The sequence below is a fragment of the Plasmodium falciparum genome, assembly GCF_000002765.6.
Source record: "Plasmodium falciparum 3D7 genome assembly, chromosome: 14".
Taxonomy (NCBI): Eukaryota; Apicomplexa; class Aconoidasida; order Haemosporida; family Plasmodiidae; genus Plasmodium; species Plasmodium falciparum.
In genome coordinates, this window is record NC_037283.1 from 1,525,001 (window position 1) to 1,545,023 (window position 20,023).

Here is a 20,023-nt window from a genome sequence, read left to right on the forward strand (position 1 = left end):
AAGTGAGTTCAACGTTATATATAATTCGGAGAAAATGAAAATTTAACATTATAAAAAATAAAAAAGAAATAATTGTATATGCATACATACATACATACATATATATATATATATATATAATTCCTTCAAATGTTTTCTTCTTTAAAATTATTAATTTTTTTTAACCTGTGATATACACATAGGAATGTTATTTTATTTTTTTTTTTTTTTTAGTTTATATTTTTATGAATAATATTTATTCAAACGTATATGTTACATTATTAAATATGCAAAGACAATTCTAAAAATTTTATAAAGTTCATATTAATTAAATAATATTTTGCCATATAATAAAAATAAACATAAACATATATATATATATATATATATATATATATATATATATAATTTTTATTTATAATATATCTATTTCTTTTGTATATGTTCAAATTTCTTTTTTAAACACGAAATGGATATATTATGTATGAACATATATATATATATATTTATGTAATATTTTAAAATTATTAGGTGCATATTTATTCTATATTTATTTAAAATAATAATGGTAAATGTAGGATGTATTAATTGTTACTTTTATAACAAGATACATCTTTATATGTATGCTCTAAATTGTACTTCATGGATTGTAAATCTTGGATATATGGAGAATTAGTTTTTAAATAAACATAATTATGTTTGTTATTTTGTTTCTTTGCAAGGATATTTAATTTTTGTATTAAGATATAAAAAGTGGAATTATCTTTTGCATAGATATAACAATGATTATTATCATTTCTTTTTTCGATTTTCATTAAGCCATTAATTTGTTTGTTATTGAAATACAAAATTACATTATATAAATCATAATCACAATTACATAATTCATAGGAAAATAATTCTGATTTTATACTATCTACGTCAGTATAAAAAAAGGTGCTATTATGTAATTCTTTGTAATTATCTATACAAAATTTATGAATAAGCTTAAAGTCATAGGAATGAATACATCTAGTTATAGAATCAATTTTATCTAAACTAGAATTTAGGGTTGTTTCGTTTGGTATATTATTTGATACATTTATATTATTGCTACCTTCTAAAAAATTACTATCATTTTTTTTTTTATCATTAAAGGATATGAAATCAATAGGATATATTTTAGAAAAAGTATCATAATAAATATTTTCTTGCTTATCAGTGATGTTATTTTTTCTTAAGGTAAATCTTGCATCTAGTGCAATGATTTTATCTCCACATACATATAATGGGTTAATATCACATTCATTTATATATGGTAAAAGATCTAATATTAATTCTGAAAATTTAACAATGGTTGTTATAAGTTTTGACATGTCACATTTTGTAAAGCGAGAATAATTTCCTGCTAATGCTTTATAAATTTTTGTATTTTTAATAGTATGATGTGTATATGAAAAATTAAGAGGTGGTATTAACAAAACACTATCTTTAAATATTTCTACATATGAACCTCCAGATCCAAATAATAAAACAGGTCCAAAATTATTATCATAATAATAACCTAGAATAACTTCTATACCATCATTAATATTTACCATATCTTGAATTGTTACACCTTTGAAGTATTTTTCTAAACTATGTGCCTTAACATTATTATAGATTTTTTTATAAGATTCAATTAATTCTTCCTTATTATTAATATTTAATATGACTCCACCTATATCCTTTTTATGAGTTATTTTATCTGAATATATTTTCATAGCACATGGAAAAGCAAAATGGTCATAATCTTTAATATCATCGACATTTTCAAATATTCTGGTTTGGACTATTGGAATATCATAATTTTGTAATATAACTTTGGAATCAAATTCATTTAAAATATAACTTTTATTTTGTATAGCTTTTTTTATTATATCAATAGATTTTTTTTTTTTTGGAGACATATGTATATCACTTTTGTTTTTCATATAATAATATTCTTCTATTAATTTGTTAAGATAATGATTTTCTACTGAGTTTGACAAACCTTCTGGTATCTCTTCATAGATTCCTTGTATATGCTTAATGTTTTCATATAATTTTAATAAATTTTGAACTGAATGTTCCGGATGTACAAATGTTGGAATATAATTTTTATTTAACATATTTGCTGATTCTTCTAATGCTGTGCCACCAAGATAATTACATAAAATTAACCTTCCTTGTTCATTAGCTTGTTTTTTAAGATTAATAATTTCATTGGCTGTATCTAATGGTTCAGTTACACTTTGGGGTGATAATAAGACTATAATATTTTTATATTGATCATCTTTTATTATAGCATCTATTGTTTTTTTATATAATACGGGTGATGCATCTCCAAGTATATCTATTGGATTTGCTTTGCTCCAAGAATCTGGTAAGAAGCTATTTAGATTATTTTTTAATTTATCGTTTAAGTTACTTAATACCCCATCATTTTTTATAATATTATCAACTAATAAGACACCTGGCCCACCTGCATTTGTAACAACACATACTTCATTGGTTTCTGGGTATTTTGAAGAATTTAATACTTTACACATATTAAATAATTCTTCAAAATTATCAACAACTAAAACACCTAACTTTTTCATGGTTGCATAAAAGATTTCATAATTACCCACCATAGAACCAGTATGTGAGATAGCTGCTTCAGCTGCTTTGGCTGTTTTCCCGCTTTTTAAAAGAATTATAGGTTTATATAAGCACACTTTCTTGCATACAGCAACAAATCTGTTCATATCTCCAATAGATTCTACATATAATAAAATATATTTGGTATTCACATCATAAAATAAATATTCTACTAATTCATAAAATTGAACATCACACATTGATCCAACAGATATGAAATGAGAAAATCCAATATTATGTTGAAGTGATAAATCTAAAGCAGCTGAACAAATGGCTCCACTTTGTGATAATAAAGAAAAGTGTCCTTTTAATATATCACTACTTGCAAAGGAAGCATTCATATTATGATAAGAATGAATTATACCTAAGCAATTCGGTCCTATTATTCTCATATTATTAGTTTTACCTATATTAATTATTTCATTTTCTAGACGTAATCCTTCTGCCCCTGTTTCTTTAAATCCAGCTGTTATTATAACAACACCACGAACATTTTTAATTTTTAATTCATGCATAACATTTACAACATTATTTCGGGGTACTGCTATAACAGCTAAATCGATACTATCCTCTTTTATATCTTTTAAACTTTTATAACTCTGTCTATTATAAATCTTACTACCTTTAGAATTTACAAAATATAACTTATAATTTGATTCTCCTTTTATTAGGTTATCTACAATAGAATTCCCAACAGAACCTTTTCTTTCAGTGGCGCCAATAATTCCAATACTTCTCGGTTTGAAAATATAATCCAAACTATTTTTAAAATAAGAATTATGTTGTACATTCTTGTTGTATCCCACCCATACGTTATAATAATTTTTTATTATAAGAAAGGTAGAATTTGTTCTTTTACTAATCATTTTTATTATTCTTAAGGATATAACAAAAAAGAAAAATTATATAAATGGAAAAAAAAAAAAAAAAAAATATATATATATATATATATATATATATATATATTTTTTATTAATGGTAAAGTAATATAAATGATAATAAATTTAATTGGGGCATAAAATATAAAAATATATATTTTTAGGGTTAGAAACATTTCAAACAAATTATTAACATTTTTTGGGGCATACAAAAAAAAAAAAATATATATATATATATTATCCTTTTTTTAAAATAAAAATTTTATAATAATACGTATAAAATAATTCAGGAAAAGGATAATACACCACTAAATATTATATATTTTCTGATGTATGCAAAATGTTTTTTTATGGTTGCATTTAATTTGATTATTATATCGTTTTGAAAGTAATAGTATTCTCTTTTTTTTTTTTTTTTTTTTTTTTTCCTTTTTTTTTTTCTTTTATTTTTTTTTCTTTTTTTTTTCCTTTTTTTTTTCCTTTTTTTTCTTATTAGGATGTTAAACGTATAGGTATATAACAAATTATATATGTTTTATTTTTTTTTTATATTTGTTGACATATTTATAAAAGGAATATAAATATTGTTTTATTTTTTATTTTTTATATTTTATTTTATATATTTTATATTTTATTTTTTATTTTTTTCTGTTTGAAAAAAAAAAAAAGAAATTTCAATGTGTAAAAAATGGTAATGTAAATTTTGGAAAAAAATAAAAAAATAATTAAGAAACATATAATTTATATTTAACATTATTGGAAATATAAAGGTTTTTCGTTTATTAAAATTTAAGAAGAAATAAAGTAAAAAATAAAATATATATGATCTATATATATAAATATATATACATATGCATATTAAAAAAAGTATCTTCACATATATTATTTAATTTTTTTATTAACACTTTATTTTTTTTTTTTTTTTTTTTTGGACACATAGAAAAAATTTGGAATATGCAAAATAATGTTATAAAAAGAAAAAAAAAAAACGAGGACATACGTATTTAAAAATAGAAAAAAGAACAAAAAAAAAGTAAAATTATATATTTTACATACATTGATAGAATACTTTTTAATTTTGAAAGAAAAGAAAAAAAATCTATATTCAAAATTAATAGTATATAAGATACTTTATTACTTTTTTCTTTTCCAGAAGGTCTTATGTATGATATATGAAAAAATAAAAAATTCCAACAATGTATTGAAAATATTGGTAAACAGTATGTCCTTCTATATATGTCAATATATATTGTTTTAAAATATTATAATATCTCCATACAAATTAAAAAAAAAAAAAAAAAAAAAAAAAAAAAAATTATAACCAAGTGTTTTATATATATATATATATATTATATGTTTTATTTTTTTTTTTATGTGAAATTTAAGGAACCATTAATTTCCTTGTATTAAAATAGTCATGTCTTCATTTATTATTTCATATAGATTTAAAATGTTAAAAAAGGTTTAATTAAATATAAATATATATAAATATGTTTATACAAAAAAAAAAAAAAGAAAAAAAAGAAAAAAAAAAAAGGGGTACATTTATTTTATCAATAAATTTGTTAAATAATCCCATGCATAAGGATAAATAATACATTAATAATAACAAAAAAAAAAAAAAAAGAAAGAAAGAAAGAAAGAATATATATATATATATATATATATATATATATATATTTACATATTTAATTTATTTTTTTCCATATAAATTTTTTGACAACTTATACAACATGTATTATATATATATATTTATTGTGTGACCCTTATATGAATATCTAGTGGTTTTTTTCTCTTTCCACTACTTCCGGATAAAATTTAATAAAAATAGTAGTGTTATAATTATCATCGCCTTCATGAATAGTGTGCGCTGTAACATCTGCTTGGAATTCAGAACTACAGAGGAAGCCTTCAACAATACCTGCTGCAAAGGCAGCACAATTTATATTTCCATAATCTTTTGGTACATTTATAAATTTATTTAATAAAATATTTTTATCACATATCATATACTCATAAATACTATCTTGAGATTTAAGTAAATCAGATGAATGCTGAAATAAATATTTCCACACATGTTTAGATATGAATGTTAAAATATTAATAATATTTATGCTTCTTTTCACTTTATTCTTATATGTTAAATATTCATTTAATTTATAACCTACACGTAAACCCATTTCATGTAAACAATCTTCTATTCGATATCCTCTTTTACTTTTATATAAACAATATTGTACCATTTCACTAAAGAGGATACTAAATGCGCTTAAGCTCACATCCTGTTTTATCCTATTTAATTCTTTCTCTATGGAACTTTTTGATTTATCCATACTTAAAACATATATATTATCAATATATATATATATATATATATATATATATGTGTTATTTTTATTTTTTTTTAATAATATACATATATATATATGTACTGTCGTAAATATTATATTTCATTTCTATTTTTTAATGAGATAAATTATGAACGTTAGCACTTATTATGATTTACCCAAACACAAAATTTTTATTTAATATTTTTATTCAAATAATATAAAAAAAATTATATATATATATATAATATACCATTTTAATAAATTACAAGAGTAATTATATATAATAATAATTAATCAATTTTATTTATCACATTATATGTTCATAAACATATAAACTGTAAAAAAAAAAAAATAATTTACATATTATACTCATAATATTTTTATTTGTTAATGTTATCCATAATAATATTATAAGTCTACTAAAATTTTGAAAACATAAAAATAAGGAAATATATTTTTCGTATTATTATAAAAAGTGTTTTATTTGATATAATAAAGTTTATATAACGATCCCCTTGAATTTTATTCCATCGAAAAGATTTAATATATACAAATAAATAAATAAAAAATAAAATAAAATATATAAATTTATTTTTAATAAATTATGGAATAAATAAATGTATATATTTATATATATCATATATATATATATATATATATATATTAAAAATACACATTTCTTGTGTATCAAATTATTACATATATACTTATAGATGTATTAAATATAAAAGAGAAAAATTATTTATAAAATTTTAAAGTATCATACTTATTTTGTAAAAATTATAATAGGTATATTTATAAATAAGCATTCAATAACTTTTTTCCTTCTTTGTATGTTTGTTTTTTTTTTTTTTTTTTTTTTTTATTTGTCCTATTTAAAAGAAAAATTACGTAATATAAAAAAATAAAAATATATATGTGTAATTTATACAATAATTTTAATTCCTTTTTTTTTTTTTTTTTTTTTTCCCTTTTAAAATTTATAACCACCTTTTCTCGTAACAAAAAAAATGTATATTATATATAATATTATATATATATATAATATATATTTTACATGTATATATATATATATATTTTTTTTTTTATTAGGAAAAAACAATTACATTTTATCAAAAATGTTAGCTTAAAAAACGAACATGTGATAATAAATTTTGATTAAAAAAAAAAATAAAAAAAAGAGTCTATATTTGTATCTATTTAAAAATATTTATTAAAGACATAAAATATATTATAATTTTATCATATATATATTTTCATATATACTTTCAATATATTTATAAATATACCCACATATATAATATATATATATATAATATATTATATAAGTACAAGTATTTTTTTTTTTTTTCTTATTATTATATTATATTATATTATATTATATATATATATATATATATATATATATATATATATTTTAATATATATTATAATATATATTATAATATGTAATATATCATAATAATAACATAATAATTATTATAAATACTTTTTTAAAAAAATTAAAAAGTAATAATAAAAAAAAGTAAACAACTAAATAAAAATATAAAAAGATAAAGATACATAGAAACATATTTATTATTATGTAAAATTCTTTTTTTACTATTTTTTTTTTTTAATATTTTTTTAACCTCTTAAAAAAATAAAATAAAATAAAATAAAGCCCAAAAATTAAAAATATAATAATATATATAATAAATATAAAATATTACCTATATTATATATATATTATTATATATAAAAATATTTGTATCGTCAAGAAAGGAAAAACATAAGAGATATAAGTTTATTATCATTTATAATATATATTTACAAAATTGCAATATATATTTATTATTATATATTATAAATAACTTATAACATTGTAATATTACATATATTTCATACATACATATAATATATAATTATATATATATATATATATATAATTATAAATACTTTTATGTAACATGCGTTCATCATAATGAATAACATTATTTTATATATATATTTATTTATTTATATATATATATATTTATATATAATATTATAATGTACTATATTATATGAATTATATTATATTATATTAAAAAAAAAATTAAATTAAATATCAGGGGAAAAATATGTTATGCAAAATATATAATAATAAAACATATAAATAAAATATTTTTTATATATTAATTTATTAATACATTAAAATATTTATTATATAAATATATATTATATATATATATATATATTTATTTATTTATATGTAACATTCATTTTTATAAAAAAAAAAATAAAAAGAGAGAAGAACATAAGGAAAAAAATAAAAATAAAAATAGATTATATATATATTTATATATATAAAGAATTATTTACTTTTAATTATATAACAAGCACAAACACAAATATCATTTTACTGTTTATCTGATATTAATAAATTAATTAAATTTTATATATTTTCTTGTAGAACATTCACGAGAAATAATTAATAATATATATCTATATACTATATAATTAAAGAATTATAATTAAAAATGTTTTTCTCATCAGGTTTTCCATTTGACTCTATGGGTGGTCAACAAGCCCGTAGAAAAAGAGAAGTAAGAAAAAATAAAAAAATATAAATTTTTAAGTATAGAATAATTATATGTAGCTTTTATATTTATACATACATATATATATGTATGTATTTGTAATGTAATGTATATCATTTAAATTTTTTTTTTTATTATGCAAATGAAACTATATTTATATATTATATAGTGAAAGAAATTATTACCTTATATGAATTCATGAATAAAAATAATAAAAAATGTATATTAAAATTATGTATATGTAAAATATTTTTATATAATATGTAATACGTGATAACATTAAATATATATATATATATATATATATATATATATATATTTTTTTTTTTTTTTTTACTTCCTTTTGATAGGTTAATAATAACAAATTTTACGAAGTTTTGAATTTAAAAAAAAATTGTACTACTGACGAAGTAAAAAAAGCGTATCGTAAGCTAGCTATTATTCATCATCCAGATAAAGGAGGTGATCCAGAAAAGTTCAAAGAAATATCAAGAGCATATGAAGTATTATCAGATGAAGAAAAAAGGAAATTGTATGATGAGTATGGTGAAGAAGGTTTAGAAAATGGAGAACAACCAGCTGATGCAACAGATTTATTTGACTTTATTTTAAATGCTGGAAAAGGAAAGAAAAAGAGAGGTGAAGATATTGTGAGTGAAGTAAAAGTAACACTTGAACAATTATATAATGGAGCAACAAAAAAGCTAGCTATAAGTAAAGATATTATATGTACAAATTGTGAAGGTCATGGTGGTCCAAAAGATGCTAAAGTAGATTGTAAACAGTGTAATGGAAGAGGAACCAAGACCTACATGAGATATCATTCAAGCGTTTTACATCAAACGGAAGTAACTTGTAATACATGTCGTGGAAAAGGTAAAATATTTAATGAAAAAGATAAATGTGCTAATTGTAAAGGTATGTGTGTATTGAAAACAAGGAAAATAATTGAAGTATATATTCCTAAAGGTGCACCAAATAAACACAAAATAGTTTTTAATGGTGAAGCTGATGAAAAACCAAATGTTATTACCGGAAATCTTGTTGTTATATTAAATGAAAAGCAACATCCTGTATTTAGAAGAGAAGGAATTGATTTATTTATGAATTACAAAATCTCCTTATATGAATCTTTAACAGGTTTTGTTGCAGAAGTTACACATCTTGATGAAAGGAAAATATTAGTAAACTGCACAAACAGTGGTTTTATAAGACATGGAGATATTAGAGAAGTTCTTGATGAAGGTATGCCAACATATAAAGATCCATTCAAAAAAGGAAATTTATATATTACATTTGAGGTTGAATATCCAATGGATTTAATTATAACAAATGAAAACAAAGAAGTTTTGAAAATCTTAAAAAAACAAAATGAAGTTGAAAAAAAATATGACTTAGAAAATAGTGAACTAGAAGTTGTTTCCTGCTCACCTGTTGATAAAGAATATATTAAAGTTAGAGTTACCAAACAACAACAACAACAACAACAAGAAGCATACGACGATGAAGATCATCAACCAGAAATGGAAGGTGGAAGAGTAGCTTGTGCTCAACAATAAACAGTAAAAAAAAAAAAAAAAAAAAAAAAAAATGATTTATCATATTTGTGAATGTAATATTTCAAAAAAAAAAAAAAAAAAAAGAGAAAAAAAAAAAAAAAAAAAAAAAAAAAAAAAAAATGAACACATAAAATAAATAAATATAGGATATGTTTATATTTTTATCAAATTTATAAAATATTAATAATAAAAATTGTTAGAAAAGGAAATATATTGTGTGTGTGTGTCTGTGAAATGAAATACGAAATTTATTAAATGTTATAATTTTTGTCCTAAAAAAAAAATATATCAATTAGTACGAATCAAAAATATAAAAATATATAACATTTTATATATATGGTATTATAGATGAATAATAAATAAAAATATTTAATTCTATCCATCATAGTGAAATACAAAAAAAAGTTGTATTGTACAAAAAAAAAAAAAAAAAAAAAAAAAAACAGAAAAATTTTTATATTTATATATTTATATATATAATATAGAAACGAAAATATATATAAATATCATACCATAACATATTTAAATACATATATATATATATATCTTTTATAGATATAAAAATGATCAGTATTTCCTTTTCACATATATCAATATACATTTCTATTTATATATTTTTATTATTTAATAAAATTAATATATAATATAAACAACATATATATATATATATATATATATATATATATATATTATACAGATTAATTATTTATATTAAATGTTCAATTTTTTTTTTATTTTTTTTTTTTTATTATTTTTTTTTTTTTTTTTTTTTTTTTTTTGGTTTCTTTTTTACATAACAAATTATTTTGTGGCTTCAATGCTAATTTATGTACATATGTATATAAAATATATGTATGTATATATATATATATATATATATATATATATATATATATATATATATGTATAGATACATATATCTACATTTGTGTATATGTTTTATATTATTATATGTATTTAAAAATATATTTTTTCTTTTTAGATATATATAATAATATATTTAAAAACTTTGAAAAAAAAAAAAAAAACTGATATAATTAAAAAAGGGAAAAAATATGTGCTTTTTCAAATAAATACATTTGTTACAACTAAATAAAAAATTGTCTTAATATATATAATATATATGTAAAAATTTTTCTTTCTAAATTTTGAAAAAATAATGAAATTTGCTATTTTTTTTTAATACACGTAAGAAAAAGGAACAAATTATATTTTTAGTTATAAAATAAAAGATGGTAATTTTTTTATCATATTCATTATTTTTTTATTTTATTTTTTTCATTATTATTTTTGAAAAATAAATTTATCTTTTTAATAAAAATAAAGCATATGGTAAAAAAAAAAAATAAAAAAATAAAAAATAAAAATATAATAAATTTTAAGGTTTACATATAAATAATAACATAAAATAAATAATTATATATGTACACATTATGAATGGATATGTAATAAGATATGTATAAACATATATATATATATATATATATATATATATATATATATATTTTTTTTTTTTTTTTTTTTTTTTTTATTATTTTAGAATGTTTCTCTCTTTTGTTTACTTTTTGAACTTCTCTTTTTTTTTTTCTTTTTATTATAATTTTTATTTTCATTAACAAAATTACATCCAGGAGGTAAGGAAGATTTTTCCCTATCTGGAAGTTTTGAAGAAAGATATCCATTTAAGTTAACTAGACCAGTAGATCTTGGTGCTCTATATATCCCTGTTTTTTTGGAATCAATACCTAGTTGTTTATTAATATATGGTTGTAAAGTAGTATGTTCTAAATTGATATCAACAGGTTCCTCTGTTTGTTGGAATTTAATTTTATTAAATGGTAAAATGATAACATTATATAATTCTTCAAAATTAATTCTACTAACTATTAAACCATTATATTTAAATATTTTCAAATTATTATCAACTCTTAATCTTGGATGAGTTGTAGCTGTTAAGAAATGTTTCCCATCATTAAAAAATTCACATATGACTGCACATGATGATTTGGTTTTTGTAATTTCTTTTTTGGTTGAGGTATTCCAAATAGATATATCTCCACTTAAGTTTCCAAATCCTCCTGTTAATAATAATTTTTCATTATAATTTAATTTGAGCGTATTAAATTTATGTCTTCCATATGAATGCGAGACATTTCCATTTTTATCATGTAGAACAATTTCTGCTGGGATTTCACCTTTACATACATAAAATTTATTTTGATTATTTGACCATATGGTATCATATATTAATCCTTTATTAGTCATAACATTTACATCCTTTAATGTTACAGTATCAATAAAATATAAATTGCTTGAACCATAATATGACTGTTTCTCTTTATCTACTTGGGTATGTATTTGTAATAATAAGGAACTCCCATTTTTATTCCACTTGAGTTTTATTTCATCTGAATTAAAAAAGTTTTTTGAGTATATGTGTTTATTTAAATTATCAATATGAAATATTTTAAAAATTGATGGATTTCCTTTACTTCCTTGTTCATATGTAGCTATTAATATTCCTTTCTTATTATTTAATTCAGGAGATATATCAAAAAATTCAATATTATCTAATTTCAGTTTGTTCACAGTTGTATTGAAATTATTATCTTTATAAATATATACTTGGTTATTAATTAGACAAGTGCATATAGATTCGCTATCACTCCATTTGAAGAAAGGCCAATTTTTGTTACTATAACTTTTGAGTGTAAGTTCTATAATAAGGTTTTCATTATATATAATATTATCATTAGTTGATTCGTTATTATCACTGTTATTATTATTATTATGTATCGGCACATTATTATTATTCATATTAATATTTTTCTTTTCTTCTTCATAATTATCATTTTCTTTTCCTACTGAATTTTCTTCACCCTTTATATTTTCACATTCTGAATTCTTTTTGTCTTTCTTTTTTTTTTTCTTAGAAGATTTTACATTTAATTTATATACATACAAATTCGTATTTGTTATATCAGGCTTGTATTGACAATGTAAAACAATGTAGTTATCCCTAGGACTCGTAATAATCCTTTTAATTTGTGTTTTTGTTTTTATACATGTCACATTTTTATTTTCACTTTTTATATCAATAATTTCGGCTACATTTAAATCACTTTTTCTTACAAGGATAATTTTTTTATAGTCATTTGTACATGTGGCTAGTTCAACATCGTCATATTCCTTATATATTTTAATACCACGATTTAAAACAAAATCATTATTAAATTTATTTGTAGATTTTTTTATCTGATTCGTATTGTTTGTATTATTATTTATTATATTATTATTTCTTATATGATTCATATCAACTTTTTTTTCATCATTCGTCATAGGAACTGTATTTTCATTTATTTTATTTTTCTCATCTTCCTCTTCACATCTTTTAATTTCATCATTAATATCATCTACAATATTTTTACTTAAATCCACATCATATTCATAAATCGTCACTTTATTTTTACTAAATGCTAAGAAATATAAATTATTATTGTTTTCATTATTATCTGGTATCATTATATCCCGTCCTTTATTAAAAAAATTTTTTTTCTTCTTTTTTTTTTACTTATTTATTATTTAATATACAAAAGTGTTAAATTATATAAATAAGTGATCATATGAATATTAACAAATATGAAATATAAATATATATATATATATATATATATATATATATATATATATATATATATATATATATATATTTATATTTATATTTATATAACTATTGAGATATCGTTAATGACTTAAATATAAATACATAAATAAATAAATATATATATATATATATATTATATATAACTTTGAGATCCATTATATGATTAATTCAAATATATAAATATATATATATATATATATATATATATATATACATTATATTTTTATTTTTTCCTTTTAATAAAACACTTGCATATAAAAATGAAATATATTTATATAAGAATATAAAAGGTATACAAAAATACATACAATTTTATATTATATTATATATACAAATATATATTCATATATTTTTCACATAATGTATTTTATATATATAATATAAGATTAAACCAAAATAATAATCAAAGAAACCCTTATTTCTATTAATTATTATTAGATCTATCTATATATATATAGATAAATACAAAAATTATATATATTATAATATATAAAATCTATTTTAAACTTATATATAAAATAATAATAGTATTTCTAATTTTTTTATTATTTATTTATTCTATTCGTGTATATAATATCATATATATATATATATATAATACATATATTTTTTTTTACAAGTGGTATAAATAATTTTAATCTTTTTTTAAAATAAATTTCAATAATTCAAATTAAAAAAAATAACACATTATTATATTTATATCCAAATAGATGATGATATTATTATTGTTTATTATAAATATTTTACTATTATTTTATATACAATTCAACTTATATATATATATATATATATTATAATATATTCATATAGATATTATAAATTTTGATATAATTATTTTTATTTTTTTTTTTTTAGGTAAAGAAAAAATATAAAATTATACAAATAAATATATATATATTATATATATATATTTTATATATTTTTTTTATGTATATATAGGAAACAAAAAAAAAAATTTTAATGCATACATTATATTATAATATATATATATAATATATATATAAAACATATATTAAATATATTATATTATGTATGTAAAAAGAAATTATTAAAATAAAAAAATGAGGCATTCCATTTTAAATTAAAAAGAAAAAAAAATCTTATATTAAAAAATATTATATATAAAATATAATATATAAATATTTAATATATATGTAATAATATATATAATATATCTATTATTTACCATAAAAATAAAATATATTATGAAAGGAAGGATAAAATGTTTTCTTCTACTTATATATTATATAATATATATTATATATATATATTATATATATATATATATATATTTATATTTTATTGCAATAAATATTTATTATATAAATAAATATTATTATATAATAATTTTTGTTAGGAAAAAAATATTATGAAGAAAAAATAACCAAGTTTTTTTTTTTTTTTTTTTTTTTTTTTTTTTTTTTTTTTATAATATATACAGTATAAATAATTCAAAAAGAAAATTATACATATTATATATATATATATATATATATATTTATTTATATATATGTATTTTCTTTCTTTTGATATTATTTATTTTAATTTTTTGTTTTCCATTTTGATCTTTTATTTTTCGTGTATTTTATATTATTTTTTAACTGGAGTATTATATTTATTATATGAAAGGATAAATTTAAATACCCTAATATACATTACAATATGCAGATGCTTTTTATATTTATTTTAAACCTCTTGAACAAATTTAGAATTAATTTTATATTGCTTTACAATTTTTTTTCCATATGAAATAAAATGTTATGATAGAGCTAGTTAACCATTTTTTATGAATATTATTTTGACTTATAATTTAATATAGTGAAATTTTTTCTTTTTTGTAAAATTATTAAAATGTACCTTTTAAAATAAAAACTTTTTGTCCATTCAAATAATTTGTTCTTTTATTTTATATATAGAAAAATATATGTTAATAGATAATTTATAAATATTAGTGTGTAAACTGTTACAAGCTTAACATATACTATTTTACCTTACTTTTCTCATATGTTATTTTTAAATAAACAAATATGTATTACTTTTAATAAGGGCACTTAACTTTCCATCCCCAAAAAAAAAGAAAAAACATTAAATAAACTTATTTTTATAAATACATGGAATATATAAATATATATATATATATATATTATAGGTAAATATCTTAATTATTATATTTTATATTTCTAATAAAAGAATATGTTGTTTTTAAATTTTTATTTTTATTACGTCTTATAAGAATGTATTTACCCATAAATTAAAATTATAATTTTCTTGAATGATGTAAATAAATCATTTGTTATTTCTCCTTTTTTTTTTTTTTTTTTTTTTTTTTTTTCATTTTTTTAATATTTTAAAATACCAAAAATTAAGCTTTATAAAAATTTATTTAAAAAAAAAAGAATATATATATATATATAATATAATATTATATAATATAAAAAAAATGACATTCAAAATAAAATAAAAAAAACAAGTGGAATAACAAAAATATAAAAAAGAAAAACAAATATGAAAAAAGTTATTAATTCTTTATAATTAATCCGTAAGGTTTGATAATAAAAAAAAAAAAAAAATTGAATAATAATAATATGTCATTTTAAAAAATCAATGAAATAAATAAATATATATATATATATATATATATTTGTATATGTATATATCATATATGTTTAATAATATTCCCTAAATTATTTATACATTTAAGAAATCTGTAAAATATAATTCAAAATATTAATATATTTAATATAATATTAATTGTCTGATTTATCAAAACATGCTTCTTTATGTGCTTCATCCAGAACAGCCTTTGTAACTTTGGAGCATTTTTTCTTGTAGCATTCTGACTTAATAACTTTCTAAAAAATTAAAGAAAAGTATAAATGAATAAATGAATAAATACGTATATACACATACACATATATATAACATATAATATATATATATATATATATAATATTGTTCTTATATGTAAAAGCTCTATTTATAAAATGTAAAAATGAGCACACGAATATTATGTTATCATATAATTACCTCCATGCATTCACACTTTAAGAAACATTTTCTAACTAATTCTTCAAAACTTGTAAATCCACATTTTTTTAAACAATCATAATTTTCTTCATTTTCATCATAAACGGTATCATCGTCATCTACGTTTCCTTCAAAGGTTGCTTTTGAATCTATAGATTTATACATTGAAACATTTTCAGGAGAAGCAGCTAATTTCTTATTACCCCACTCAATAATATCAATATATGATTGTGTAGCAAAATTACGTATATCTGCAATGGAATGAGTTTTACCCAATTGTTGTATGGCTATGGCTAACAAAACAGCTGTACACATTCTTGCTACAAATAAAAACCATGTGTCATTTCTATAAACCCATGATTGTAATGGCAAAAATGATTCTACTACATTACATTCTTCATCAAATAAATTTGGGAATATCCAATAATCTACACCAAAAAACCAGAAGAAAATAAAAGCAACTAATCTTCCTACTATGATTATTGATATTAATGTTAAGAATGCTACTGAAATATGCCATAAAGCTAATTTTAATCTGAGTGGCCAAACTGGAAACATACAACAAATTAAAACTATACTTATTAAACTTATTAACATAAAATATTGTAATTTTTTATTTCTTTCATGTACTAATATATAAAAACTTGTTTTATCAAAATTTTGTTTTGAAGTCATAATTAATCGTTTTGGCCATTTAGGTCTTTTATAAACACCATTTTCATCTTTTTCATTTATTCCTTTTATTGGTTTATATTGAGCTTTATAAATATATCCTTTTTGTATGAACATGTCAGCAAATTCTTCAATTTCTTTCATATCTGATAAATTTCTATTTATAAATAAATTAGGAAATTTCTTTTTTAACATTTCACCATTAGTACTTAAAAAATTTACAAAATCGTCACCTCTAAAATATTCTACTGCTCTCTTTCCAACCTCCGCTGCACTTTTCACTTTTACTCCTGCATTGAAAGCGCACTTAAGCACTCCAAGCATATCAGGATCTAATTCCTAAAAGGTCAACAATATATATATATATATATATATATATATATATATAATTCTTATTAATATCTGTATATAGTTACATATTTTATATAAATTTTCTTTATAATATTAAATATATATGCGTAACAATAATATATAAACTTAATTAAGAAATTAATACATATATATATATAAATAAATATATATATATAAAGTTTATAGCCCTTACCTCCATTCTGTTACTCATTTTCTTATATTAATGAAACGAAAAAAACAATAAAAAATGAGACATATATATAATATATATATTTATATATATGTATATATATATATATATATATTCATATAATATATTTATTATATTTAAAATTATATATTTTCTCTTTTTTTTTTTTTTTTTTTTTTTTCTCTTTAAGTAATAATATTTTATAAACACAATATCATTATATTCTCTTCAGATGATACAAAAGTATTTATAATAATTTTTATTTTAATTTCACAATTGATAATAGCACCACTTTATATATTTTTTTTTTTACAATATTTATATATATTATATATATAAATATAATATAATATATATATACGGTATCTTTTATTTTAATATTATTATTATTTTTTTTTATTTTTTTTTTTTTATTAATGGAAATAATTTTTATAAAAATATATTAATTATGACTTCTTATTTTTTCTCTTAAAAATGTATTAATATTTTAATATTGTATGAAATATATTTTATTTTTCGTTTCTTTTCGTCATATAATATTGTATGTATATTATTTACATTGAATAATAATAAATATATTTATGTATATATAATATTATATATCAAATGTATTATATAAATATATTATTATATATATTATATGGTATATATTTAATATATATTATTATATATATGTAATGAAAATAATTTTAACATTTCAGTGAAACTGTATTATATAATAATAATATATATAATATATTATATATATTATATATATATATTATATAATATATATATAATAATACATTTTGTATTTCATTTATATATACTTCAAATATTTATTTTACTTATTATATTCTTATTTTTCCATTTTATTTTCTTTGTGCACAAAAATATTTTTTCTAATTAAAAAATAAAACGTATTATATATATTATTATTTTTGAAAATCTTTTGGAGAAAATTAGAAGAAATATGATACGGAATATATACATATAAAAAAAAAATTAAAAAATAATATAAATGTAAATTTTAATTCTTCCGTTATTTTTATTTTATTATATATATATATATATATATATATATATAATTTATATATATGATTGTATTTCTTATTAAAACAATTATAAAAATAAGCTATAATATTTTATAATCTAGTATAAAAAATAAAATATTTACATATACATATATATATTATATTTATATGTAATAGTATTCTATATATATATTTCATATTATTGAACCTTTTATTAAAAAGAAATATATTATTATACATTCAAATATTTTCTCATTTTAAGTACATAAATATATATACCTAATTACATATAAGAATAAATGAGCATATACACATATGTATAAATTAATATCGCATAGATGAAATAAGGAATCTCCTATATAAAGGACGCAAAAAAAAAAAAAAAAAAAAAAACTATAAATAATAAATAATATAACTTAAAAAATACATACATATATATATTTTTTTTATACCTTTATTTTATTTATGAATAAAAAATAAATAAGAGACAAGTTAAAATGAGGTTTAGAGTATCTTTTATTAAATAAAAAAAAAAATTAAAAAGACTTATATAAAAATCGTTTAAAATTTTTTTTTTGAGAAATTTTATATATTATATAAAACTAGACAAAAATATCAAATGAACCATGAAAAAACATATTAAATGAAAGAAGAAATGTGAAGAATATATATATAATATTTCTCAGAAATTATTACATATATATATGAATTAATATTGAGCATACAAACAAGATCATTAAAAAAAAAATTCTTAAAAATACATAACGTCACATATATATATATATATAAATCATATATTTTTATAAAATATCCAAATTAACGTCGTTAGCAAATAAAAATATATATATCATTTCTTTTTCCTTGTAATGTTTAATTTTTATCATTTCACACTTCAGTATTTATATTTGTGTTTCATATAAGACTTATGAACCTTTTAATATTAAGATGTACTTAGAATTTTTTTTTTTTTTTTAAATACGATAATAGAGTATCTTTTTTTTTTCTATTTTAAATATAGATGTTTCTAATGATGTTCAAAATATGTTACATAGAAAATAATTTTGTTCACTCCTTATATTATCAGTAAATTATTAATGTTTCTTAATACAATTTTTGTTCTTACTGGTTTATCAAAAAGATAAAAAAATAAATATATTAA

At 17.5% G+C, this 20,023-nt stretch overlaps 6 protein-coding genes across 6 annotated transcripts in view; 2 read left to right on the top strand and 4 right to left on the bottom strand.

Moving 5' to 3' along the window:
* The window catches only part of PF3D7_1437600 (conserved protein, unknown function), a gene marked incomplete at both ends in the record, with an annotated part of 1,761 nt that extends 1,715 nt beyond the window's left edge, over positions 1-46 (top strand). The window contains one exon of the mRNA XM_001348494.1: positions 1-46. This exon is cut by the window's left edge and continues 1,715 nt beyond it. Coding sequence (XP_001348530.1) covers positions 1-46 — 46 coding nt within the window.
* Positions 47-563: 517 nt separating this feature from the next.
* PF3D7_1437700 (succinyl-CoA ligase, putative) lies at positions 564-3,485 on the bottom strand (the record flags this gene model as incomplete). The annotated part of the gene is made up of 1 exon (XM_001348495.1): positions 564-3,485. One exon carries the CDS (start codon positions 3,483-3,485, stop codon positions 564-566), a length of 2,922 nt encoding a protein of 973 aa, XP_001348531.1.
* A 1,790-nt stretch (positions 3,486-5,275) lies between these two features.
* PF3D7_1437800 (trafficking protein particle complex subunit 5, putative) lies at positions 5,276-5,830 on the bottom strand (the record flags this gene model as incomplete). Its single annotated transcript, XM_001348496.1, has 1 exon — positions 5,276-5,830. One exon carries the CDS (start codon positions 5,828-5,830, stop codon positions 5,276-5,278), a length of 555 nt encoding a protein of 184 aa, XP_001348532.1.
* A 2,498-nt stretch (positions 5,831-8,328) lies between these two features.
* Positions 8,329-9,947, top strand: PF3D7_1437900 (HSP40, subfamily A; the record flags this gene model as incomplete). The annotated part of the gene is made up of 2 exons (XM_001348497.1): positions 8,329-8,394; positions 8,739-9,947. The coding sequence occupies 2 exons, from the start codon at positions 8,329-8,331 to the stop codon at positions 9,945-9,947; spliced, it is 1,275 nt and encodes a 424-aa protein (XP_001348533.1).
* Positions 9,948-11,483: 1,536 nt separating this feature from the next.
* PF3D7_1438000 (eukaryotic translation initiation factor eIF2A, putative) lies at positions 11,484-13,469 on the bottom strand (the record flags this gene model as incomplete). The annotated part of the gene is made up of 1 exon (XM_001348498.1): positions 11,484-13,469. The coding sequence occupies one exon, from the start codon at positions 13,467-13,469 to the stop codon at positions 11,484-11,486; it is 1,986 nt and encodes a 661-aa protein (XP_001348534.1).
* Positions 13,470-16,358: 2,889 nt separating this feature from the next.
* Positions 16,359-17,872, bottom strand: PF3D7_1438100 (translocation protein SEC62, putative; the record flags this gene model as incomplete). The annotated part of the gene is made up of 3 exons (XM_001348499.2): positions 16,359-16,463; positions 16,639-17,649; positions 17,855-17,872. 3 exons carry the CDS (start codon positions 17,870-17,872, stop codon positions 16,359-16,361), a joined length of 1,134 nt encoding a protein of 377 aa, XP_001348535.2.
* Between the last annotated feature and the right edge of the window lie 2,151 nt (positions 17,873-20,023).